Consider the following 27,653-nt stretch of genomic DNA (forward strand, 5'->3'; position numbering starts at 1 on the left):
ATCTAGTCTCTTTAGATATTCCTACTGGTCCCAAAATTCAGAGACCTGTGCAGGCTCACCGCACCCTCTCCCACTGAATCTGTGCACAAGTTCTTTGCTCAAATCAGAACTATCTCTGTCTTGCAGACATTACTCTGAACATTATAGAGCCTCAGCTCACAACTGTTCTTTGAACCAGTCTCCTCCATAGGGAATACCCACTTTTATTTCTGTCTTACTGGATTCTACCCATTTTTTAGAGATTAAGGGATTTTTTCTTCTCCCTCACACTATTATTTTCGCCTAAGGCAATCTCTTCCTTCTCTGAAATTCTGTAATAGTCATTTTCTGCTGACTTCTTCCTTGAAAATTTGCCTTTAGAAATTCAGCCTAAAACTCTGTTTGCAGAATGAATAGCTCCTGAGTCTTTCTTCCTAGTCACCTGTGTCTAATGAGGGCTTCAACAATATATAGATTTAAAGTTGAATCAAGGTTTTACTAAACATTTACTACTTGTTTTACATAACTTATTTAACTTCTGTGGGCCTTCTTTTCTTATCTGTAAAATCAAAATAATGATAATACCTACCTTTTCAAGTAATTGTGAGGAATAATACGATGGGTATGTCTAAAGACCCTGCTATTTACTGTGCATTCAATAAATGCTAGCAATTATTATTGTCAGTTTCAATTTGTACCTCCCTGATTAGTTTGTTTAGACTTACCAAAACTGGAAGGTCAGTTTAGTTGTCTTTCCTCCAGTGTCTATTATCATCTCTCTTAGAGCTACCTTGAACTTCCTCCTAACAAATTAACAAATGGATATAACTTTATCCTATGGCTTATTCCAATAAAAGCTGAGATTCTTTCTTCCTGTGAGAAAAACAAAGTGTTACTTGAAACATTGCAAAAGGGTTAATTTCTCAAATAGCGTAAGTAATTAAGATTCTTCAGAAAGTCCTTTCCTTGATTATTTTCTTCACCAATGCCCAGGCTAACACAGCTGTGCTTTCATGCTGAGGTAAATGATATACTTGCAGAAACTTCTCTCTAGGATGGATTAATTTAAGTTTTTCTCATGCCCTCTGTATAGTATGACTTAAATCTTGGACTACTTGTTGGACAATCATTATTGGCATAGGATTTGTATATTTAGACACTCATATTAACCTCAACTTTAAACATACAAGGGAAGAAATAGAACAGATTCTGCCCATATCCTTACCAGCATTTTTTCTTTTTCTCCATTTATGTTTTATCAGGTTAGTGAAATGTTGCTATTGTCTCATACTGATTCTAATCACTTTGATGTGTTTTAAGTCAACTAAATTCTTGGAGTTTGTCATCTTGCAGTAGTGAATTGAATATGAATGAAACTTTCTCATGCCTAAAAAACCCTGGCAAAATTGTAACCTAGTCATAACAATTTTGTTGACACTCTGTACAGACTCTGCCTGGCTTAGAAATTATTAAAGATATTTTATGTTCACTATTGTTTCAGAGGTAAGTATATTTTATGGTGTTCTAAGTCTTAGAAAAAGAAAATCAATTTGTGATAAGATCTTATTACTTGGACACTGCATTGAAATATGAATTTTCTATGGATAAGGATAAAACCAACTAAAGTTAATGCAGGAAGATGTGTTTTATATGTGTAATTCAAACAGTATGGTATATAGATTATTAACAATGAAAACAAAATTATGGGGAAAAAAAATAACAGAATGCAGTGTCTCCAGTTATGTTTTAAAATACCAAGTAAGCAAATGTTCAAATTTTTTGTCATTTAATATACCTCTTTGTTAAAATTTATATCTAGCAACATTATATATTATCTTTCATACCAAAAATTAATCCAAATCTGAAACTAGGCTAAATTATTTTTAGTCTTAAAGAAAAGCAGATCAACTTTAGAAATTTTGTGTGAGAGAAGCACAGAGTGATCACGCTCGATAAATGTGTACTGCATTGTCAAATGCAGTGCTAGAAAAAATTAAGCAGTCTAAAGTTATTCTGGAGCATCAGAAGACAAATAGTTACCATTAATAGAATCATAGAGTGTTAATGCTGAGAGAAATCTGAAAACTCCAGGAGATGGTGAGGGACAAGGAAGAGTGGCATGCTGCAGTCCACGGGGTTGCGAAGAGTCGGTCATGACTTCGTGATGGAAAAGCAGTGTGTTTTTAACAACATCATTTTCATGAAGTTAAAGATAAAGCCGCTGCTTCAAACCACACACATACAAACGAGGACAGTGATGGATCAGAGGGAGGGGGGATTTGGAACTTGAACAGAGAGAGGAGGGTTGGAGGTAGAAAATAAGGAGGAGAAGACTCAGCAGCTTGGATGAGAATATGCAGGCTAGAAGTCTAAAGGAAACCACCAGTGGTCCTATCCATACCATTCTTTCTCCCAGGAAAATGAGAAAAGTGCTAGTTCGCTTTTCCCTGGAAAGTAGCCCATGTTAGAAAAGGACCCTTGAGCTGTTAGAGACACCCAGTACTCTTATCATCCATAGATCAACAAATTTACCCTATGTCTGGATAAATAGCTGTAACATTACTTCTTGGAAAAGTGAAAAAGTTTTCCTCTTACTAATTACTTAATTCTGAACAATTCCATGGCACAGTGTGTAATCACATCTAAATGTGTCACTAAACTCGTGGCTGACCACGTCCTCTCCTGTTTGTAGAAAGCAGAAGTGCCCAGGGTTTAAAGGTGGTGAAGGAAGTGAGCAGCGTGAGAAAAACAAGGTGCAGAAAAATAGTCCAGAAACTCTGAAATAAATTACACTTTTGTGTAGCTTTGACATTGTTTATCTTGAACCATATGCAGATAAACAGAGGTTTGTGCAGAGAGATTTTCTCATGAGCAGTCATGTGGGTACAGCACTTTCCATAAATGTAACTTTGAATATTAAAAAAATCTATCCATTGATGAAAAAATTGTCTGCTTTGATTTTCATTATCCTTTCAAATGAGTAACGTTTTCATAAAATACTTTCCCTCCCAGAAGATATTTGACCTGAGACATGACAGCATTCAGGAAACTTTTCGGGAAGAATTTGGTCCTATGAGAACCGAATATCCTTAATGTTTTAGTGTCAATAAGGGCTTAGACTTCTGTTAAGAATCAGAAGCAGCATATAATCCTGAGCAATGTTAAAGAGGGATGAAATTAGCAAAGTTTCCACCAGCGTCTCAACTTCTGGTGGTATAGAGAAAGTAATCTGCCTTTCAGTACTTGTAGGACAAGATTTGCTTGAGTGCTTTCTGGCAAGCCAGGGCTTCCCCTTTGTGTATAGTATGCATGATTTAAAAGAAGCTGTGTCAGCACTGATTTATACATTGACAGCTAAGGATAATAAGGTATGGGCAAACATACAGCTCACCCTTTTACAGATTAACCTGGAGACTGCATTAGGCAAATTTGATAGCATTAAAAGATTTTGCCAATTTGTCTGGAAACAATTTCTCTTTTGTAGTGTGTCAAGGGTAACACTTCATGCCATTGTGCTAATTTAAATGGCTTTGATAAATTGTTCAGGAGGTTAGAGAATAGTAGTGTAGATATATATTTAGCACTTTAAAATAAAAAAAAAAGGCTATTAACTTAATTGTTAAATGAATTTAATCTGTAAAAATCAAAAGTGCTCCAGAATGTAAGTGTTTTCTTGGAAGCGCAGCAACCATATTACATCATGAGTCTTTAAAAGTCTTCTTAGAAAATAAAATTATACGTCTGCATACTTCCTAATAAGCAGAGATGCCTTCGGCTGTTACAGTTGCATGAGTGGTAGCTATTATTTGGGGAAAGCCTTAGTTTATACAGGCAATAAAATTGTATCTTCTTCGGGGCTCACCTTTTTTATATTGCACGTCTTAGATCGCACAATTTGCATGGCATCAAGGTAGCCTCCTGTATGCTTATGTCCCCCAGAGACCTTCTTAAAAATGAGATGTATATTTCATGAGACATTCTCTATGTACATAATTTCTAAAGTAGGGAATTTGAAGAGGCCCCTCTGAAAGTCACTGAATTAAATCATTGCACCTTTATTCAATTGCCTTGTGAGAAAAGCAGCTATTTCAAACAGTTCCCTTAAGAACATACCTCAAATGTGAATTAGGCCTTTTTGGTGAATCTTGCACTTGAAATAATACAAAGATCCTAATCTTTGTATTAGGGTCATAAGCTTACCCTATTTAAGTACCTCCCTTCCCAATGCATGCAAGGCTGACAACTCACCTATATCATCAACCATTTGGTTTCTATCTCAAGTGAAGCATTAAAATACTTTCTCTGTAAGAACAATAATATCACTAAGCATCAGGCTACTAGATTTTAGATATAAGCTGGTTATTTGTTTAAGAAAAAAGGAGAAGGCAGTGGGATTTAGTACTTAGTTGTCAGTTTCAACCAAGTAAATTCCTTAGTATGAACAAGGAAATTTTAATTCCCCAAACAAGCGGTAGGAAAAAGCAAACTTAAGTTTGAAACAGGCTTTATTTTCAATCTTTAAACATTAATAAGTGAGTAATAACTGCTGGGGAAGATTTAGTTATTTGAGTTTTGTGTTATTTAGAATGAATTAATGCAGCTTTAAATGTTTGACTGTAGATATATGTAGAATTTTAACAATCTTGCTGTAGTATGTGTTTCTTCGTGTTTGGGGCTGAAATCAGCATCTTTGAGAAAAGAAATTTTGTTCTTTTTTTTTAGTTTTCTTAATACTTTAAAAAGTTAGTTTCTGGAGAGTGGTATAATTTGAGAATCTCTTTAACTGAAAAGTCTGTAATATTTACAGTGCCGCGGATTCACCATTAATGATAGTGCAAATTATGGAAACAGTGAAGCTTAATATGAAACAACTGGTCGCTTTGTAAAGTATATGCCTAGTTGGAAATAGCAAGGAGATAGATGGGGTGTCGTTTCTCTTTCTTGATTTGAAGTTCTTGAAGGAAAGCTGCTTTTAAAAGAAGAAAACCTAAAAGTAGTCTTGCTCTTTCTTGCCAAGGATAGTGAAATTAACATGCAGCTGGGCTTCTCTGATAAATGGATTCTGTTAGGTCACTGAGGGGTGCATGTGACATTAAGTGATTTACAGTCCTTTACCTTAATGAAATTGTTTCAGCAAGATGACGCTGAAAGCTCTTAATGGATAGCTTTTCTTGATGTAATGAAATTGCATTCCTATGGCATTTAATATAAGGTGCAGTTATTATTTACTGGCGCTTTCCGAGGGCTGCTATTTGCACAGACAGTTCAGAACAAAAAGAGATTTCAGTGGCGGCACCGAGGCCAGAATGGCTTGTGACATTCTTCTGCAGATGAGTGGATTTGTGAGAGCATTTTGGTTGTTGCGGCTAGGGCTTGAGAGACCCTTCAGGAGACTTCCTTTCACCTAACCCTGCTAGTGTCCAGTTTTTTACATATTCTTCTAATCTGTTTAACAGGCAACTGGATTACAACCAGATCAGCTGTATTGAAGATGGGGCATTCAGGGCTCTCCGGGACCTGGAAGTGCTGTAAGTACTGCTTATTTCTCCTACTCTTTTAACCAGAGCTTTGTGTTTAGGGAGTGCTAACGTGGATGCTTATCTGTTAGCTTGAAATCTTGTGTCAGAATGGTTTCTGAAAGAGAAAGAGAGCCCTTAAATAACTCAGAGCAAATGCAGAGAAGAGTGAAAATGCATGGGTGCAAAACCCTGTATATCATATCTGTGTGCTTAGGTAGAATTGTCTAATTTTGGAAAGACACTCAAATGTTCACACGTATTATCTTTTAAGTATTTTTCCTTGTGGTAAAACAGTCTCATACACGGGATTTGTAAGAATTCCCAGAATTGCTATATATATAGATAGCATCGGTTGTACAGGAAAAATTACAAAAAAAAAAAAAACCTTAAGAGCTGATATGTTGGTATATTTTAGTTGCTGTGCGATGGAAAGACATTTCTCATTTTAAAATATCATATTAACTAGATAGCTTACCATCTTTGTAAGGTTATTTTAAAATGTACTTTCTAAATTTAATAAGCCGCCTATTAGGTCCATTTTAAAGTCTACTGACTTCATAAAGTACCACACACAGATTTGGATTATAATTGGCATTTTCTGTCCTTTCTTGCTGGACAGACATTGCTGAAAAATTGATTAGAGACAAATGAGTAATCTCTACAGATATTTGACACTGTAAAAATAATTTTAATGACATTGTTAATTATAATGAAAAATAATTTTAACGAAAACTAGTTCCTAAAGCTGCTTAAGCCGCCTATACACTTCTGAAAAATTTCCCCAAAGATTCACCTTTCCTACTTTTTAAGTATACTTACTAATTTCTCCCTCCAATAAAATATAGTTCTAAGATATAATTCTCCCCAACTCAATTTATTCAGCAATCTGAATCTAAATTAAATGTGAAGGGGTTTTGAATTTTTAGTTCATGTGTTAAAAGTTATCAGAAATTATGAAATTCTTCCAAAAAAAGATCCCATTGCTTTATAAATTGAGTTTGAAGAACGGAGTGTAATTCTGAATAAACTTGATTGTTTCAACTAGGATGGCTTATTTTAGCAATTTTTCTATATGGTTTTGGTGTTAATTGTGAATAAATGAAACTAATTTCTAGCTGCGTCACATACAGTTATTATTTTTAAGGAATTATGTAAGAATGAGTTGATTGAAATAAAATGTTCTGAGGATATATACTATTCTCTAACCACATGAGAGATCACCTTTGTTGATAAGAATCTATCTTATTCTAAAGGAAAAAAAAATGTAAAGTGCTTATTATACAAACTGTAGTTATAAGTTCACTTTTAAAATTGTGTTTCCAAAAAAAAAATAAAATAAAAATAAAATTGTGTTCCAGAGCCTTTTTCAATATAGGAAGTTCACTAATGCTATTTCAAAGTCAAAATAACTGGGGTAGAGCTAAGATTTCTTGATAGTGCTCTGACATCAGAACTATAGTCAATGTCACTAAACTCATATGTGAAGAGACTGCCACATGTACTATTTAGTTGAATAGCACAGATCAAATCAAAGACTTTGTTACTAATGGTACCAAACATTTTATGAAAAATCTACTGAATGTTTTGAATGAATTGAATACCATAAAATATTTCATTATTAAGCAAAAGAACTTAAATACTTATCAGATATAGAATAACTAATATATATGTAATATATTGAGGGTATGTTGAGTGCTCTACATATATTTGAGAGAGAGGGAGAGGAAGTAACTGCTATGTGCCAAATACTGTACTCGGCCCTGGAAACACTTTACCTACAAATGCAGTAACTCTTCACTTACTTTTTTGGTTCTAAACTAATATCACTGTTTTTAGGAGCAGTACATTCAAGAAAACACAGTCACCTCATATATTTTGTTGGATTTACACAATATCTAAAGGATGACTTTTGTAAGACACACTATCATGAAACATACCAAAGAATGATAAATATCTCATGGTTCATGGAGTCAAAATAAAAATTCAAAATGTTGGGAACTCTTTTACTTTAATATGTAGATCTCAAAAAGCTAGCTAATGGTCAGAGTTTGTTTGCTAAAGAAAATAATTAAAATCAGCATGAAACAAGGAAATGTGTATTTTTATCAAAAAATTTTAATGTTTTGTGTTAAAATACTATAAAGTCAAGCAGACATTTTTTTAACATATATTAATTTTTTAAATGCTTGTGATTGACCCAACCTTTAGAGAAACAAATTAATGAAGAATTAAGGCTAAATTGGATAGAGCACTGGAAAGACTAAATATGTTAAACTCTAATCTCCTAATCTCTTGACATGTAAATCAAAAGTTCACCCATTATAAACAGTTGGTCTGGCGCTTTTTAAATGTAGAGTTAGTGTTTTAAATACAGAGTTCAGAAAGTAAATTACCCATTTTGATTGCTTCTATCATCCATGACACTTTGGGAGATATTTTTTTATCATGTGGAAATAATGAAAGAGCATTAATTTGCACATCACCTTAAATTTCAGATTTCTAATGTTTTAGATCTTTAAAAATGTTAATTTGTGATTCATTTGTGAAGGTATGAATATACTAAGGCCAAACAGGAGAAGATGGGTGTAAACATACTGGGCCACTGATGAAAATTTATTTCATTAAAATATATATTAAGGAAGAGAGTAAATAAAGTTCAAGAAGGAAAAACCAAGGTAGATGAAAGCAGGGAGATAGTTTATCACTTGTATGTTTTTAATGAACTGACTTTTTATGGAAATTTTCATTGATAGGATTTAGAGTTTATTTTCCTAATAAGATACTGTCTCAAAAGTAACACTGGAAACTAATTGTAGATCAGTATTTTCTTTTCCTTGGACACCAGATTCAGAAATGACATATATCCCTTGACTTGCCAGTTTTATATGCTTTATTTATTTTCCTTTTCTATAAAATAGACATAATTTAATTTAATTGAAACATAGTGGTTCATATCCATCCAATATCAGACTCTGCCAAATCCTATGCTTAGCACTTGGGAATAAGAAGGAATAAATCAAGGTCGAAGTCTGAGAGGGCCTAAATGATTACCAAGACTAACATTTCTTATTTAGCCACCAGGATATCCTTTGTACACGGATATATTCTCATTACAAAGACAAAATCTTGAGGTTGAACATAGAAATAGACTTTCATACAGGAAAATGTGTTCGCAAGTAAAGCAGTATATAAATTTGCATTATTTCATAATGAGAATTTTTATAACACCTGCCTGTTATTATACGTAATCAACACTTATTATTAATTTCAAAATAATTTCATTGGTTCCACATATTGTTCAGTTACCAGATATTAACATCAATATTGCTTTGCCAGCATCGTGCGTGCTGCATGCTAAGTTGCTTCAGTTGTGTCCAACTCTGTGCAACCCTAATGGACTGTAGCCCACCAGACGCCTCTGTCCATGGGATTCCCCAGGCAGGAATACTGGAGTGGTCGCCATGCCCTCCTCCAGGGGATCTCCTAACCCAGGGATCAAACCCTTCCCTCCATGTCTTCTGCATTGGCAGGCGGGTTCTTTACCACTTGTGCCACCTGGGAGCCCTTGCTGGCAACAACACTAAATAAAAATACTAAGATAATTTCTTTAGTTGAATTAAATGAATTGACATTTTGAGAAGTCTTCAAATGGTTAGCCACTGGCTTCAGCATGCAATGTAAACTTTTGTGTGGAATGGTAAGAAACCGATGGCTCCCCTTCTTTACCGACTTCCCTGGTGACTCAGATGGTAAAGAATCCGCCTGCAATGCAGGAGACCTGGGTTTGATCCCTGAGTTTGGAAGTTTCCCTGAAGGAGGGCATGGCAACCCACTCCAGTGTTCTTGGCCTAGAGAATCACCACGGACATAGGAGCCTGGTGCGCTACAGTCCAGAGGGCTGCAAACGGTTGGATGCGACTGAATGACTAAGCATAAGAAACTATAGTTCAAAATTAATGCATATCTGCCAAGTGTGAATTATTTTTTAAAAAGTTATCCCCAAAGTCACATTATCCAACAGTCAGTATGCTGTGTACTCTGAAGATTTAAACCATATAAAGTCACCATAAATTTTGAGGATAGGAAAAGGGGTCATTTAAAGCAAATCCCTTTGAGAAGTGAAACCTTTTATTTCAGACATCGGGATATGTTTTAATGGTGTTTGAGAAAAATCTCATTTCACTTGAGTACCGGGAAATACTAGAAGCTTTTAGATAACGTAAGTCAACCAATTCAGTGCTTTATAGGTCCTTCATTCAGCGGGTTTTTTTTTCTTTTTTCTATGTGACTTAATTCAGATCAGACAGATTAGTTCTTACATCATTCAATACATTCCAAAACTGGATAGTAAAAAGAGTCCGTGCGTGTTCTAGATCTATAGCTATTGCATCCTGCCTGCTTTACAGAGAAAGTTAAGTTAATTCCTTGACTCCTGAATACCCTGTATCCCACCGTTGATAACCATAGCAATCAGCTAGTCTAAAGTGACCTCAGTGTATCTTGGTTAGCCCAAGCAGAACTGGCCCCATAGCCCATGGAGTCTTTGAAACATTGAAGTTGCCAGTATTTAAAAATTAGGAAGCTTGGTCTAAGAGCTTCCATTTCTAGCTTCTTTTGAGCAAATCAGATTGTTTGACAGCTTTCCATCACAGCAGAGCAATAGTTCATCAGAGCTGAACATTAGCTGCTACAACAAAGAATATCATCATCCCGAAGCTCCTTGTCATCCCCAGCTGTCTTTCTGCTTTTCTCCATCTCTCTTTCCCATTTTACTTCTTTACAAGCAGCCTACTTCTCTCATGTATATTTCCTGTCTGGCCTCTGTAGACCAGTGAATGTTCAATGTCTAATTCAAACACTTCTCAAGTATCAAACAGCATCCAACTGTACCAAAGAACCATCTTTCCTGCCTCCTTCAGCAACTTGTCCTATGTAATCATCACCCTACTGTATTTCTTTGTACTGGAATCATTTGCCATCTCCACATTTTTCACCCATTGCTGGGATAACTATCTTTCTCACTATCTTGTCACAGTAAGACTGAGAAAAAAAAAAAAAAAAAAAAACTCTCCTAAATCTTATTAACTGTAAGTTTTTGTAATTTGGTAATTGGTCTCCACAGTTAATTGTATGCTATTTTGAGACAGGATTTTATGCCTGATTTAGTTTCAGAAATTTCATATTGCCATAAAAATAAGAGCCGTTCAGGAAATGTTTGATGAATGAATGAGTAATAGTTGTAGTAGAGACAGTAGTAGTAATACAACTGACAACGCTTGTGTTAGAGGGAAAGTAGGACAATTTAGAACCAAGCAAGGACTATATTTATTTTCACTGTATCTCCCTTGACCATCCCTGGTCAAGACTCCAGCTTCAAGAAACCATGATCACTACCACACAGCACTAAACAAAGAATAGGATGTGTGACTGCTACTAAAAAGTGCTAAGGGGCTTCCCTGAGGTCCAGTGGCTAAGACTCCATGCTCCCAGTGCAAGGGTCCTAGATTCCATCCCTAGTGGGGGAGCTAGATGGCACATGAGCAACCAAGAATTTGCATGCCACAACTAAAGATCCTGCATCCCTCATCCCAGAGCAGCCATATAAATAAAAACTGCTAGACTATATTAAATTTTTACTATATTGCTACAGCATGTCTCGTCTTTTCTACTCAATGCAAATACCACATATAGATATCATTCTTCCGACTCAAATTTCAACCGTGGCTGATGTCCACAGTAAAGAACCATTAACAGGACTCTGTTCCAGGACCTGACAGAACTGATTCTGTGCTATTGTTGTGAGACTTCAGCTGGAGACTTCAAATGGGTTCATTTACTCATGGACACTAATTACCCTTCAAGGAATTGTAACTGTCCAATTTTTTTTATTGTCTGATATTCTAATGGCTAATGTTCATTCCTTAACCAATGTTAGAAGTAGACATGTAGACACAAAGTGCTTAAAGCTACAGGATCAAAGATACTGTAGCTAGTCATACATTTGTAATAAGTACTTGGTGAATGCATAGCAATATGTTAAAGTATGAAATTTATTTGTCATCTTGTGTATAATATAGTGCCTTCTTGATGCCATCTTTACCAGATACAGATACTTGTTCTGCATAATCACAAGAAGTTTTTTTCTGTGTTAACATATGGAATGATCAGTAAATTTTCATATCTAAAATTTCTGACTTTTTTTTATTCTACAGCACTCTCAACAATAACAACATTACTAGACTTTCTGTGGCAAGTTTCAACCATATGCCTAAACTTAGGACTTTGTAAGTAGCTTCAATATATATAAAATCAATTTAATCAATTGATTCCCCTTAAGTACTATTTTTAGTAAGTAAAGAATATGACCACTAGTTCATCATGGGCTAGACAAGGGAAACACCACTTTTTAAAAAGTTCTTGATATAATGTTGAAATAAATGAACTATTATTCTGAAAACTTGAAATCTTCCTTTTAAATAATATATGTTATGCGAAGTTTGGGAGGGGAGAAAAACATTTACTTTGAGCTATTGTGGAGGTCACATTTCATTAAGAAATGGAAGACTCCTTGATTGGCTGTCAGAAATGATAAATGGTAAATCTTTATGATTTTATTACTGTACGGCAAGCAATCCTAATAAAGCTAAACTGGCTCTCCAACAGTCTTTGTAATGTAAAATTACAGCATCACCCTTTAGTGCTTCTATAATTAAGGTTGTGTCAGCATTTATATTTTAAAATATCTTTTCAGGAGTTACAGATGGACATTAAAATACTTTAGATGGATAAAAATTATTCTCTAATAAAAATGTTTGCTACAGCTTTTTTTTTCTTTCTTTAAGAGCAGAATTAATCCTCAAAACCCAGGGTGAGGTATTTAGTTAAAGCGTTTTCAGAGATAAATCTCATTTGAATTGGGTTTCAGAATCACGAATCACCTTGACTTAAAAAGTATATCATATACAATATGTGAGAAATTGTGGTAAACATAACCAAAGCATTGGACTTCTTAAAAAAAATGTGTGTTTAAGTAGGGTAAATATATTTTGATAGGTTTTTGAAAATATTTTTCATTTTTACAGTAGCATATAACTCAAAAATTACATTTATTTTATCTCTTTAATCAAAAATTAGTTGAATTGCCACTTTTTAATGAATTAGATGTCAGTACTAATTCATGTTTTCTCATTAAAATCGAGTCTTCATGGGATGGCATTATAATTTCCTTGGAAAAATATTCACCAAAATAAAATCATGCCAAAAGTAAGCAGACATAACTAAATTTTGTTTTCCTGGGGCTATCAGATGGAGACTAATCTGCCCCAATGAAGGGGGCCAGTTTACTCAAACTCTGTTTGATGAAATTGGTTTCTCATTGACGTTAGCTAATTTTTAAAAAAGCAAATTGATCAAGCTTTCAATCTGTGAAAAACTAAAGCCACTAAGATCACAGAAACATCTGTCATCTGCATTTTTTGATAGTGAGTCTTATTTTCATGTAAAAAAATCCACTACAGTTTGTCATACTATTCAGCTTTTTAAATTGTTATATTGTTTTCTCATTTCAAATATATATGCCTCTAATCGAATCATTATAATGGGCTTGGTTTAGATGGAAATATTTACAGAGCAAAGATGTGGAATGTGCTTTGTAGCTTCCAAAAGACGCCACTGACCTCCTAGCGAACTTCACCAGAGGTCACCCAGCCTTCCCCAAATGTACCTTTCTGTCCTGTGGCATGCCATCTAGTTTCAATGGAAGACAGTCTGTTCTGTATCTTCAGCTTCAAGGAGAATGTAAAACAGTCATCTAATTTTAAATTCCCTTGCTTTGGTTGTTTCATTATTCTATATTATCATTGCTACTTAAAAATTCCATTTTTATGGTCCAATTATCTTTCTGGACTGAGTTCCATGTTTTAATATCCATTACTGTTATTGGGTTAGAATCGAGCACATCAGCTAAAAAGGGCTAAAATGGTATTACTGTGTCATAGATGATTCTGGGAATGATGCTTTGATTTATAGTTTTGGGTGTCCTTTTCTTTAGTTTGAGAAAACATAAAAGCCAGTTTGAAGTCATTTACCTAATTTAGTGGATATGTTTGTCTGATATTTTATTAATGGAGAAGTGCTATTTGCCACTTGAAAGGGATCCATGATCTGGTATGGATCTGTGCCAGCGTAGAGGGGACTGCTTAATTCCTTCACTCCCAGCCATCTATGTTTTCTAATTTCAGTTCCTGCTCTTTGAGGCTGTGTCCCCAAGAGCCAAAAGCAGCTAATCCCTTTTACTGTGATTAAACAAAAAGAAGGAAATCAGAAGCAGGATGTGAAAAGAAGCGGTTTATATTGAATTATTATTCTGTCTGGTTCAGCAAAAAATGAAAGTGACCTGCTAAAAAGGTTTTGCCAGCAGTTTCTACAGAGACTAATAATGACAAGACTAACTGGGAACCAGATTGGGAACCACAACTTTTACTAACATGCCTCCTACCCCTACCTGGCCTCTGATATTCCCATTTCTCTGCCCCACCCCCATTGACTGCCGGTATGTTGAGACTGCAGAGCAGTTTGCCTCGGACTTCTGTGCGTCTCTTTGTGGCAAAAGATTTTCGTGGTCATGTTCAAGCCTCTGTGTATTTGCTTAGCTCAGTAGATGAAGAGGGACTTGAGTTTGTGGTTATCAGTTTAATTTTTAGGAAAATAATTTAAGTTGGCACATATTAAGCTTTAACTTATTTTATGTTGCGATATAGACTTATATATTATTATGAATGAACTTTCCAAATTTTGAAATAACTCCGTTCTGTTTTCTTGCTTTAAACTGCTTGGCTCTCATTTAGTCGACTCCACTCGAACAACCTGTATTGTGACTGCCACCTGGCCTGGCTCTCGGACTGGCTGCGCCAACGGCCTCGTGTGGGCCTCTACACTCAGTGTATGGGGCCGTCTCACCTGAGGGGTCACAATGTAGCTGAGGTTCAAAAACGAGAATTTGTCTGCAGCGGTAAGGGAGAAAGAACCTTTCTGTTTTCATATTTCCACATGCCATGATGTAAGGAACTGCAGGGTGCATGCTCGAAGGTTTCACTGTTCCTCACTAACCTCTGCAGTTGTACTCGAGTCACTCCATGGAAATCCTCTGTGTTCACCATGTTGGTCACAGGCTGTAAGACAGTCCTGCCTGGTTGGCGATTACTGATGGCTTGTATCTAAGTTGTGATGAAGGATTTTCAAGTTTTCACTCCAAGAGAAATATAAGAACTTTTGAGACCATAGTTATGCTTGCTACGCATGATTTTCCCTTTAAGTAGGATCATTCTTACTTTGATATTAACCATTGGAAAAATGATAAACAAGAATTGGATTCCCTGGCTGGAAAATTGAAAAAGTAGTAGAACTATAGTTGAAAAGTGATAAAATACTTTCATGTATACATATGTACTAGTCGTTCAGTTCTTCCTAAAAGAGATCAATGACTGGCTTCGGTAACAAAAATCTAAAAACAAAAATAAGACATAGGTTATGTAAAGTATCAATAGGTGGCTTTCATGTCTTTCTGTGTGTTTAGTATTTCATGTATATTTACCTCCCTGATAACATCTGTAGAGAAATGTAATATTATCTTTATACTAGAGATTTAAATGCTAAGAAAAAGAGATGGTAAGTAACCTTGTGCAGGGTGGTAGAGTTGAGCTCAAGGACCTCAACCTGCACAGTCTGATTCCCCGTTCGTATAAATTATATGTTAATATGTTGCACAAGGGCCTTCCCAGGTGGCACTGGTGGTAAAGAACCCGCCTGCCATTGCAAGAGACGTAAGAGATGAGGGTTCAGTCCCTGGGTCGAGAAGATCCCCTGCAGGAGGGCATGGCAACCCTCTCCAGTGTTCTTGCCTGGAGAATCCCATGGACAGAGGAGCCTGACAGGCTACTGTCCATAGGTCACACAGCTGAAGTGACTTACCACACATGCATACACATGTTGCATGAATATTAACATATAATTCATAAATATAGGACTGTTTCTGCTTTGGAAGTGCTTGTTCAAAATAACAATAAAGCACAATTTTAAAATATTTATGTTTATAATGCATCATAAGAGGCTTCTCTGGTGGTTCAGATGGTAAAAAATCTGCCTGTAATACAGGAGACCTGGGTTGGATCCCTGGGTCAGGAAGATCCCCTGGAGAAAGGCATGACAACCCACTGCAGTGTTCTTGCCGGGAGAATCCCATGGACAGAGGAACCTGGTGCGCTACAGTCCAGGGGGTCGCAAAGAGTGGGACACGACTGAGCGACCACATCTCTTTCACTTTCAAAGCATCATAAATAGCAGTTTCCTAAAGGCAGAGTGAGAAGACATGCTAGTTCAGGATTCTATTTTATTGCTCCCTTTTCAATCATTTTATGTGTTTTCTCATCTTGTAACTCAAACAAATTTTCATGTAATGTTATGGAACGTTGTCAATAGGTCTGATTGCTTTATAAAAAATTCAATAAGGAAATGACTAACAATTCGTTACTAACCACTTTTTTCTCTCTTTACTTTTTCCTTCCTGTTTTCTAGATGAGGAAGAAGGCAAGTTGACGTTTCTTATTTAGACTGAGGCTATTTTTGTAAAGTATGAGAACTTGTTGAGAGGGATCGGGTTAGTAATTAGCCAGCAGCTTCTTCCCTGTGAATCCCTCCGCTCGGGCCCTTTCTCTGCAGAGCAGAGAGGGCTGGCCCTGCTGCAGGGACAAACCCGGCGTTTACAGACGCCCATTTGGTACAACATGCCTGATGGCCTGTTGTTTACTGTTTGAACAGAAAAATTTCGGTATTGGATAGTAAAAACATATACCTGTGTGTAACCACTTAGGCTAACATTTTAAGCTATACAAAGTCAAAAAGTCATCTAGATTACAACTAACAGAATGACATGATACAACTATCACAACTTCAAAAAAAGCAGTAATTTTGAACCTACTTAGAACTCAAACTTAGCATCATTTATTTTCCCCATACTTGTCTGCACAGGATTACTTATTTAGTATCAACAGTTATGTTCCCCAAGAGGGAAGTTTTGCTATTTTCCTTTCCTTCTTTAAGTTAGAGTAAGTTAAGCTACTTAAATTCAGTCAAGACCAAGCTCTATCTAAGCTTATTAGAAATGAAATACAGATGTTAATCTGAAATTGCTGCTTTTTTGAAATTCATAATAGTTTTGTATAGAATTCTAGTTTCAAATCAGAATTTAACCTTTCTCTTAAATCTTTCAAATTTTAAAAATTATCGTTTTTGTAGTTTTAAAGATCTCATTTGTTTTACCTATGTTGATCCCAAGACATAAATGCATGCTTCCTAAAATATATTTTAGAAACATAGTGTCATCATATGATCTGGTATTTAAATACATGCATTTCTGTTCAGTAACATGCTTTTAATTTGAACCAAGTATACATGTTTCACACTTAAGAAATTCAGGAAAAAATACAACTTCTGTTTGTTTCTTTTTCAGGTCACCAGTCATTTATGGCTCCTTCTTGCAGTGTCTTGCACTGCCCAGCTGCTTGTACCTGTAGCAACAACATCGTAGACTGCCGTGGGAAAGGTCTCACTGAGATCCCCACGAATCTGCCGGAGACCATCACAGAAATGTATGTGCCCCAAATTCCCTCTTATCCCCTCCTCCCCAGTGACCCAAGCCTTGATTTTCTTTAGGAGAATCTGGGTATTTCAAAGGCCAATCTAATCGATCAGCTTAGACAAATGTTCCTTTCAAAATTGTGTTGACCCTTACTCTGTTTAATTAAATATATTGTTGAAGTGGCTAGGATATCTTTCTTTCTTTTTTTTGTTTTTTTTAGCTCGGATAGAATTAAAAGGAATGCATTTTAAGGAAAAACAGTACTTTGCCTTTTCTTCAGAGTGTTATTAGTCCCTTTAGGAAAAATAAGAATGTGAGTACCTTGTCCCTCCAGGTGAATCCAGAGATCTGCCCTTGTCCATTTCTACTTGGAATGGGCATGGTGGGGGGACGGTAAAAGAAAATGTGGGGTACTAGATCATAAAACAAGATAACTAGATGGTGTCTCCCTCCTCATGACATCACATTTTAAAATCCTGTTTCACTGTTTTACTTGAATTGTTGTATGAATCTACTACATAGTATAAAAAAGATCAAATCAAAATATGTAAGATTTTTAAATTAGTGAACATTTATTTGACCCAATGGCTGCCTTCATTAAAAGTTAAGTTCTTTTGACAAAATATTTCATACCTGTTTTGTATGCATCTGCTGGGTTCATTTCTGTGTCCTTGCCAAATGTAAGTCATGTGGATAAAAAACAAGGTCACATAAGATATAAAGTGGGCTGCTTTTATCATCTTGGGACGTGAGCATTAGGGAAAATCTTTACCTTAATATCTACTAAATAAGAAATCACTTCTTAACCATCTAGTCTATGGTGTGTGTGTGTGTGTGTGTGTGTGTGTGTGTGTGTGTATAGTTAACTCTAAATTTGAATTTAATATTTTTGATGTTTGGTTGAAATAATAAAATATGAACAACTCCTTGTGATAGGCCTACATGCGGCTGCTGCTGCTCAGTAACTCAGTTGTATCTGACTCTCTGTGACCCCATGGACTGTAGCCCACCAGGCTTCTCTGTCCATGGGATTTTCCAGGCAAGAATACTGGAGTGGGGTGCCATGGCCTCCCCGATTTATATTGTGTGCATGCTAAGTTGCTTCAGTTATGCCTGACTCTGTGCGTCCCTATGGACTGTAGCCTGCCAGGCTCCTCTGTCCATTGGATTCTCTAGCAAAAGTACTAGGCTGGGCTGCCATGCACTCCTCCAGAGATTCTTTCCAACCCAGGGATCGAGCCAGGGCTCCTGCATTGCAGGCAGATTCTTTACCACTGAGCCATTAGGGAAGCCGATAGGCCTCCAGAGCAAGCACCAAAAAAATCAAGTCATTTTCAAGAACTGTTCATTATTTTTTCACCTATTAACTGCCCTGTTTTATCAGAGGATAATCTTAATTCAGAAGACCCACTAATATTAATTTAAAGTATTTAATATGTGCTTAAAAGTGTACTTATAGCTTTGCAGTGCTTGACGCAGAAATAGAATAAACATTTGCACATCATAATATTATTTTCATCAAATTTTTAATTGAGGGAACACTACCTTGGCCACAAAGGACATTTGTATATTTTAACTAACATTAAAAGAAGAGTACTATGGGCCTTGGAAAGTGCAAGTGACATTCTGCAAAGGAGGAGCACTGGGGACAAAGGGCAGAGGTGGCGGTGAGCATTTCGCTTTAGGAATTGCACAGTTGAGCTTGATTAGAGTAAGAAGTACATGTTGAAGCATCATGGAAAATAATGCCTCGAAACAGACATCTCCATCGAATTTTACAGCCATAGATTACCAAAAGCCTCTCACCTTAGAAGATGTAATATATGACAGAGTAAATATTAGAAAGACAGAGTAAGTGTTCACGTAACGGAATTGTGTATCCGTCTGTTCAGGCCAAGCATTAATAAGTAAGCACTTACTATGGAAGGGCAGCATGCATTCTCCAAGATCTCTGTCAAGTGGCATGCAAATTTAAAGCTGTGAAATGAGGTACAAAGTAACAGACATTGTAAAAGAGGGGAAATTAAAGTTCATGGTATTTATTACAGAGCACCTAAAGTGGAAAGCAGGCTATAGTAGTTAACTAGAGCCTGAAAGCTTCAGTTGGAACCTGAAGTCTGCCTTTCCTTTACTAACTATGAAGCTCTAGGCAAGCTACGTATCCTTCATAGGATTGTCTCCACCTCTGAGCTAACCATTGTTGTTAGTTTGTAGTGAAAGAATTAACGTATGTAGGGCTTCATGTGCTTGTGCGTGCGTGCTAGAGCCGTGTCCGACTCTGTGACACTGTGGACTGTAGCCCACCAGGCTCTGTCCGTGGGATTCTCCAGGCAAGAACACTGGAGTGGATTGCCATGCACTCCTCCAGGGGATCGTCCCGACCCAGGGATCAAACCTGCATCTCTTATGTGCAGTGCCTTGTCAGATGGTTCTCTACCTCTAGCGCCACCTGGGAAGCCCCCTCATGTGCTTAGAAGATAGCAATCATTCAATGAGTGATACCTCGATTATTGAAGCCTTCATGTAGGAGGTAATGTGTGAGATAAGCCTTGAAGGATAATTAGTGAATGTAATTGCAAAGATGAGAAAGTTTTCAGAAGCAATTAACATTATGAGCACAGGCAATAAGAATGGAAATCTAAAATACTGCCAGACAGGAACTCAGTTTGATGGGTATTTGGTATCTGGGAGAGTTCAGGAAAAAGATAAAGTTGAAAAGGTAGGTTGAAACTAATTCATGGAGGTGCTTGATAGTATGAGGATCTAAATCTTTCTTTGGAATATGTTCGAACACAGGAGTTTGAATCTCCAAGGAGATTAATTTGACATCTATGTACTGCCAGTTTGGCAGAAGAGAAAACCAGCCTTGAGGCTTCTATTGTGTTGGTCAAGGGGAGAGGTCATGAGATCAGGAGATAGGAAGTAATAGTTGGAATGATGATGTGGAAGCACATGTGATAGCCCATGCAGAAGCAGAATTAATAGGATTTGGCATTTGATGAGATGAGAGAATAACAGAGAAAAATGAACCAGAGATGATGCCAAAATTTTAAGTATGAGGAATATGGATATGGTGATTATAACATTGTATATAAAAAAAACTGAGGAGCAGTACCAAAACTGGGAGGGAAGATGATGGTAAGCAAAATCTGTGCAATACTGAAAATCCAATAAGGTGTTTAGAGATACTATAATAATAAAGACTATCATAATTTGGAGCAAGACATGATTTTAGACAAAGACTTTGGAGTAACTGATATTGCAAAAAACAAAGTAGATAGTTGAAGGCATCAGGAGAAAAAGAAGAGAAACCTGAGAGAACTTAATTAAAAGAGCAGATGGCCACAATAGATAAAGGAGGAAGGGGCTTCTAGGAAAAATGATCTGCGGAGTCAGATACTCCAGCTGATGAACCAAGAGGAGGTCTGAGAATAAGTCTCAAAACTTGACCATATCACTCTTGAAGGGTTTCAGATAGAATGATAGGCAAATGAGTCGCTTTTCAGAGTGTTAAGAAAGATTAGAGGTGATGAATGTTGAAGAGAACAGATATAGAGTAGTTTGAAGAGTTTGGCTGAGAAGGGATTTTTTTTTTTTTCAGTGGGTTTTGTCATACATTGATATGAATCAGCCATAGAGTTACACGTATTCCCCATCCCGACCCCCCCTCCCACCTCCCTCTCCACCCGATTCCTCTGGGTCTTCCCAGCCCACCAGGCCCGAGCACTTGACCCATGCATCCCACCTGGGCTGGTGATCTGTTTCACCATAGATAATATACATGCTGTTCTTTCGAAACATCCCACCATCACCTTCTCCCACAGAGTTCAAAGTCTGTTCTGTACATCTGTGTCTCTTTTTCTGTTTTGTGTATAGGGTTATCGTTACCATCTTTCTAAATTCCGTATATATGTGTTAGTATGCTGTAATGTTCTTTATCTTTCTGGCTTACTTCACTCTGTATAATGGGCTCCAGTTTCATCCATCTCATTAGAACTGATTCAAATGAATTCTTTTTAACAGCTGAGTAATATTCCATGGTGTATATGTACCACAGCTTCCTTATCCATTCGTCTGCTGATGGGCATCTAGGTTGCTTCCATGTCCTGGCTATTATAAACAGTGCTGCGATGAACATCGGGGTGCACGTGTCTCTTTCAGATCTGGATTCCTCAGTGTGTATGCCCAGAAGTGGTATTGCTGGGTCATATGGCAGTTCTATTTCCAGTTTTTTAAGAAATCTCCACACTGTTTTCCATAGTGGTTGCACTAGTTTGCATTCCCACCAACAGTGTAAGAGGGTTCCCTTTTCTCCACACCCTCTCCAGCATTTATTGCTTGTAGACTTTTGGATAGCAGCCATCCTGACTGGCTTGTAATGGTACCTCATTGTGGTTTTGATTTGCATTTCTCTGATAATGAGTGATGTTGAGCATCTTTTCATGTGTTTGTTAGCCATCTGTATGTCTTCTTTGGAGAAATGTCTGTTTAGTTCTTTGGCCCATTTTTTGATTGGGTTATTTATTTTTCTGGAATTGAGCTTCAGGAGTTGCTTGTATATTTTTGAGATTAATCCTTTGCCTGTTTCCTCATTTGCTATTATTTTCTCCCAATCTGAGGGCTGTCTTTTCACCTTACTTATAGTTTCCTTTGTTGTGCAAAAGCTTTTGATTTTCATTAGGTCCCATTTGTTTATTTTTGCTTTTATTTCCAATATTCTGGGAGGTGGGTCATAGAAGATCTTGCTGTGATTTATGTCGGAGAGTGTTTTGCCTATGTTCTACTGTAGGAGTTTTATAGTTTCTGGTCTTACATTTAGATCTTTAATTCATTTTGAGTTTATTTTTGTGTATGGTGTTAGAAAGTGTTCTAGTTTCATTCTTTTACAAGTGGTTGATCAGTTTTCCCAGCACCACTTGTTAAAGAGGTTGTCTTTTTTCCATTGTATATCCTTCCCTCCTTTGTCGAAGATAAGGTGTCCATAGGTTCGTGGATTTATCTCTGGGCTTTCTGTTCTGTTCCATTGATCTATATTTCTGTCTTTGTGCCAGTACCATACTGTCTTGATGACTGTGGCTTTGTAGTAGAGTCTGAAGTCAGGCAGGTTGATTCCTCCAGTTCCATTCTTCTTTCTCAAGATTACTTTGGCTATTCGAGGTTTTTTGTATTTCCATACAAATTGTGAAATTATTTGTTCTAGTTCTGTGAAAAATAGCGTTGGTAGCTTGATAGGGGTTGCATTGAATCTATAGATTGCTTTGGGTAGAATAGCCATTTTGACAATATTGATTCGAGAAGGGATTTTTTTAAGAAGACAGTTGCCACTGTAAAGGGAATACTTGAATTTATTTTGAGGTACAGAAATAGGCAGTCCTTAGAAAATCAGAGAGTAGGAATGAGTTTAGAGAGTCATGAGGGGCTTCCCCGGTGGCTCAAATGGTAAAAAAAATCTGCCTGCAATGCAGTAGACCAGGTTCAATCCCTGTGGTTGGGAGATCCCCTGGACAAGAGAATAGGTACTCGTTCCAGTATTCTTACCTGGAGAATTCCATGGACAGTGCCTGATGGTCTACAGTCCATGGGGCCACAAAGAGTCAGACATGACTGAGTGACTAACACACAGTCATGAGAGTGTGAGTTAAGATGTATGTGGGAGCAAGAGTGTTCTGGACCTAGAAGGAAACTGCTCAAATCCTGATCCCAGGAAAGGAGAAGAAAATACTGTTGCCGACAGAAAAGAGGAGTGAGTTGTGATGTAACAGACTGAAAGGAACAGGGAACATTTCAAATAGTTTATCTCATGTAGTCTGCTTTTTGTCATAGAGCTTTCCTTACAGTTGCATGCTCTATAGATTTTTGTATGATGATGGAAATTAGCAGCTGAAAGTTACACTAAATATATGTCCCATTGAGTTTGTCTATGTTGAGGAGATGGTGTATCAGGTAAAGCTATAATAAAGGAGAGATGGAAACATGCAAAGCTCTAGGTGAATTTTACTTCTCTGATTATTACATTATCAGCTCTATCAGTAGAGCATCTGGTAATAAATCCCATTGATCTTCAACTCCAACAAAATACCCCATTACCATTCTTTATAGTGGCACAAGTTAGTAGCTTAGTGACTCATTTATTTTATTACTCTTTTATTTTTTATTAAAGAATCAGCAAGATTCATAAATGTAGAAATAAAGCTGGGCAACATCTTCTTTAAAATTTGTTATGGGTTCCATATTTTTAATACATAATGAACTGAACATAAACCCCTTTCATATTTTTCATATAATGTTTTCAATCTGGATTTTTACCATACATTATCAGTAGAATTTCTTTTTTTTCTTTTTTTGCTAGTTATCAGACATTTCTAATCCCTTGAAAGCTGACAACTTCATCTTGGTATTTTAAAAAGACCAGCTCTGGACTTCCCTAGTGGTCCAGTGGTTAAGAATCTGTGCTTCCACTGCAGGGATTTGTGAGTAAGATCCTGCATGCTGTGTGGTGAGACCAAACAAAAAGGAAAGAAAATAGACCAGGCTCAAAATAATTAAGAAATCTTGTTTAAAAAGAAAAAAAAAAAAGTTATTCAATTGTGAAGTGACTAAACTGCCTCAGCCTTAGATTTATTTGGCTCCAAAACCCATGTTCCATCTTCTCTCCAACTGCCAAAAAAGGTAGATGTGGCTTAGCTTGTCGGAATATCGTAAAAGGGATGATTGAAAAAAAATCAGAAGAGGCAAATATCAGAAAACAGGACACTTTAAGAACCTTACATATGAAGGGAAGAAACAGAGAGACAAGGCGTGAAGGTATAGGAATTGTATTTGTATTACTTTATGTCTAGAACTGTTGTCTTCTTTCCTAGCCTCTATTAAATAATCTCATATCTCCCTAGATTTTGTCTGTATAGAAGTTATCACAACTTAATTCGATATTCTGGTTAATGTCAAAATACCTTCTTAGACTGCAAGCTTAACGAGGGCGGGACCATATCTTTTTTCTTCACCACTTTTGTCCCCAAACTTAACACAGTTAAGTGGGAAGAAGAACAGTATTGGGGATGAGTGGGTGATCTAAGACACGAGCTCAGGAGAGCCTCCAAGCCTCTATTCTTCATAATAAAAGAAAGTGTGATGAAGGAGAATCAACTAGTGAAGATAAATGAGGGAAAATAGAATGTGGAATATCCGGTAGAATTAGATTTAGAAGAAAGTTGTTGCTGCCCCAGAAGCTGTCCAGTACTTTGCTGCTTTGAACTCTGCTGGTTGAGCACCTTGTTTTCATACTGATGGAAAACCTCAGGCAAGTCTATAGATGGTCTGACCCATGGCACCAAAATCATTAATAGCAAATTGATTCTCTGTATATCAAATCCTCTGAATTAATTTCTTAAATCTTGAGGTATAATATTTTGAATGCCATGTGATAGATTGCTATAAAGTAGACATTTAGTTCTCTTCAATCCAGCTATAGATTTTCTGTGGCATATCACCTATCCAAACCATTGTACAGAAATTCCATAAATCACAGAGGACATTTAGACCTAGGTTGTGACAATTTAGTATGTCTTGTTCACTCTTAGTTCTTACTGTTTTTAATCTTGGTTGCATTTTCCAAGCCTCCAAAGTTGGGAGCCATACAATTTGTCTTTTAATTTGTCTGAAGTCCCTGATCAGGGATCTTCTCTGATCTTCAAATTTTGTTCAAATTTGTGTTCAAATTTTGGGAAGGGAAATTCTGCTCAGGTCAGGTCTTACGAGGGTTGTCTAGTGTTTTCTAAGATGTGTTGCAAATTCTCAAGTTATAGTGCTTGTTTGGGATGTGGGAAATGGCAACCCACTCCAGTATTCATGCCTGAAAAATCTCATGGACAGAGGAACCTGGAGGGCTACAGTCCAAAGGGTTGCAAAGAGTAGGACATAACTAAGCAATTAAACACACATTGAGTAAAATGGAAAGGGAACTCATTTTGTGATATAAGCTCACTGCACTGCTTTTACTCAGCTAGTAGTAAAGAAGACTTTCAAAGAGATTCACAATGTTGGAGGTTGGATATGAAGTTTAGGAGTACATTTTTTTCCTTTTGTTTCCTCTGGATCACTTGCTTGCATATTTATAAAGAAATGAAAGTTAGAATGACTCTTGAATGCTGTATCTGATTATAAACTGCATGTTTGGCATTGAATATCTGATTTTAAAAATGTATCTTTGTCCCCCATTTCTGTTTAGGCACTCTTCTTGTGTTTAACCCTACGACATGCTATTTTTGCATTTGCCCCTTCCAAAATTTTGAATCCTTATTTCAATTAAATTGTATTTGTCAACTTTTGAATCTGCATATTTCAAAGTTATTTGAGTTTCTCTTGGTGATAAGTGAATGCTTTAGTCGCTCAGTCGAGTCTGACTCTTTGCAACCCCATGAACTGTAGTCCACCAGGCTCCTTTGTCCATAGAATTCTGCAGGCAGTAATACTAGAGTGGGTAGCCATTCCCTTCTCCATAGGATCTTCCCGACCTAGGGATCAAACCCAAGTCTCCTTCATTGCAGGTGGATTCTTCACGGTCTGAGCCACCATGGTGGGGATATATAAATTAGGTTTGATCAGTATGTTTTTAAATAGTCTATTGTATATTAGCTTATTAGGAAAGACACAAGTACTCATGAAATCAAGCATGACTTTTTTACTTTAACGTGTATTCAGGAATAGCTCACAGGATAGCTGTCATGCTGTGTAATTGTTTCATTTTCTTTTAATTATGCAGATTTTGAACATAAATTTTAAAAATAAATATAATATGTAGTTTGACTAATTTTTATAGCACATGTAAATTACCTTGACTTTCAAGGTTTCCCTGGTGGCTCAGCTGGTAAAGAATCCAGCTGCAGTGCAGGATCCTTGGGTTGGGAAGATCCGCTGGAGAAAGAACAACTACTCACTCCAGTATTCTGGTCTGGAGAATACCATGGTCTATTCCACGGGGTCGCAAAGAGTCGGACATGACTGAGCAACTTTCACTTTCACTTTTTCCTTTTATTATTTAGACAATATTGAATAAATCTCTGTCTGAAGTTTTCATATCATGATTCCATTATAAATTAGGAGTTTAGAAAAATATATAGTAATTTCACTTCCTACAGAATGCAGAGAGCATTTTGTTCAATATACAAAATAAAGATCACCATTGTGTTTCCTCAGAACAAACATCTTACTTAATTCTTAGTTATCAATAGCCATGCTTAGTGTAATCCGTACAGCAATTTTGATAGTTCCACAGCAAAATAGTATAAGATAAATTTGGTAAAATACATTTATAGATTAAACTATATCTATAGTTCCAGAGACCATTGAGTTCACTAATAATCTTTGGAGTGTTTTCATCTTTATCATGGCAAAATTCTCAATTTTATATGCATATCTTCATTATCTTGATATCACTAATTGCTATTGAGTTAAATAGAAGAGTAATCATCTTTGTAAAGAAAATTCATTTTTATTAAGAGCATCAGTTCAGTTCAGTCGCTCAGTTGTGTCCGACTCTGCGACCCCGTGAATTGCAGCACCCGGGCCTCCCTGTCCATCACCAACTCCCGGAGTTTACCCAAACTCATGTCCATCCAGTCAGTGATGCCATCCAGCCATCTCATCCTCTGTTATCCCCTTCTCCTGCCCCCAATCCCTCCCAGCATCCGGGTCTTTTCCAATGAGTCAGTTCTTTGTATCAGGTGACCAAAGTACTGGAGTTTAAGCTTCAACATCAGTCCTTCCAATGAACACCCAGGACTGATCTCCTTTAGGATGGACTGGTTGGATCTCCTTGCAGTCCAAGGGACTCTCAAGAGTCTTCTTCAACACCACTGTTCAAAAGCATCAGTTCTTCGGCACTCAGCTTTCTTCACAGTCCAACTCTCAATCCATACATGACACTGGAAAAACCATAGCCTTGACTAGATGTACCTTTGTTGGCAAAATAGCATCTCTGCTTTTTAATATGCTGTCTGGGTTGGTCATAACTTTCCTTCAAAGGAGTAAGCATCTTTTAATTTCATGGTTGCAATCACCATCTACAGTGATTTTGGAGCCCAAGAAAATAAAGTCTGACACTGTTTCCACTGTTTCCCCATCCATTTGCCATGAAGTGATGGGACCAGATGCCATGATCTTAGTTTTCTGGATGTTGAGCTTTAAGCCAACTTTTTCACTCTCCTCTTTCACTTTCATCAAGAAGATTTTTAGTTCCTCTTCACTTTCTGCCATAAGGGTAGTGTCATCTGCATATCTGAGATTATTGATATTTCTCCTGGCAATCTTGATTCCAGTTTGTGCTTCTTCCAGCCCAGCGTTTCTCATGATGTACTCTGCATATGAGTTAAATAGGCAGGATGACAATATACAGCCTTGACGTACTCCTTTTTCTATTTGGAACCAATCTGTTGTTCCATGTCCAGTTCTAACTGTTGCTTCCTGACCTGCATACAGGTTTCTCAAGAGGCAGGTCAGGTGGTCTGGTATTCCCATCTCTTTCA

At 36.8% G+C, this 27,653-nt stretch overlaps 1 protein-coding gene across 2 annotated transcripts in view; it reads left to right on the forward strand.

Annotated features, from left to right (window-relative positions):
• SLIT2 (slit guidance ligand 2) overlaps positions 1 to 27,653 on the forward strand; it is a 387,270-nt gene that overhangs the window by 242,154 nt on the left and 117,463 nt on the right. For both annotated transcript variants that reach the window (XM_065907114.1, XM_065907115.1), the window contains exons 6-9: positions 5,436 to 5,507; positions 11,711 to 11,782; positions 14,345 to 14,508; positions 17,005 to 17,143. In XM_065907114.1, the coding sequence (XP_065763186.1) occupies positions 5,436 to 5,507; positions 11,711 to 11,782; positions 14,345 to 14,508; positions 17,005 to 17,143 (447 nt within the window). The remainder of the gene's footprint in view (positions 1 to 5,435; positions 5,508 to 11,710; positions 11,783 to 14,344; positions 14,509 to 17,004; positions 17,144 to 27,653) is intronic.

Source organism: Muntiacus reevesi, chromosome 16 (genome assembly GCF_963930625.1).
Source record: "Muntiacus reevesi chromosome 16, mMunRee1.1, whole genome shotgun sequence".
Classification (NCBI taxonomy): Eukaryota; Metazoa; Chordata; class Mammalia; order Artiodactyla; family Cervidae; genus Muntiacus; species Muntiacus reevesi.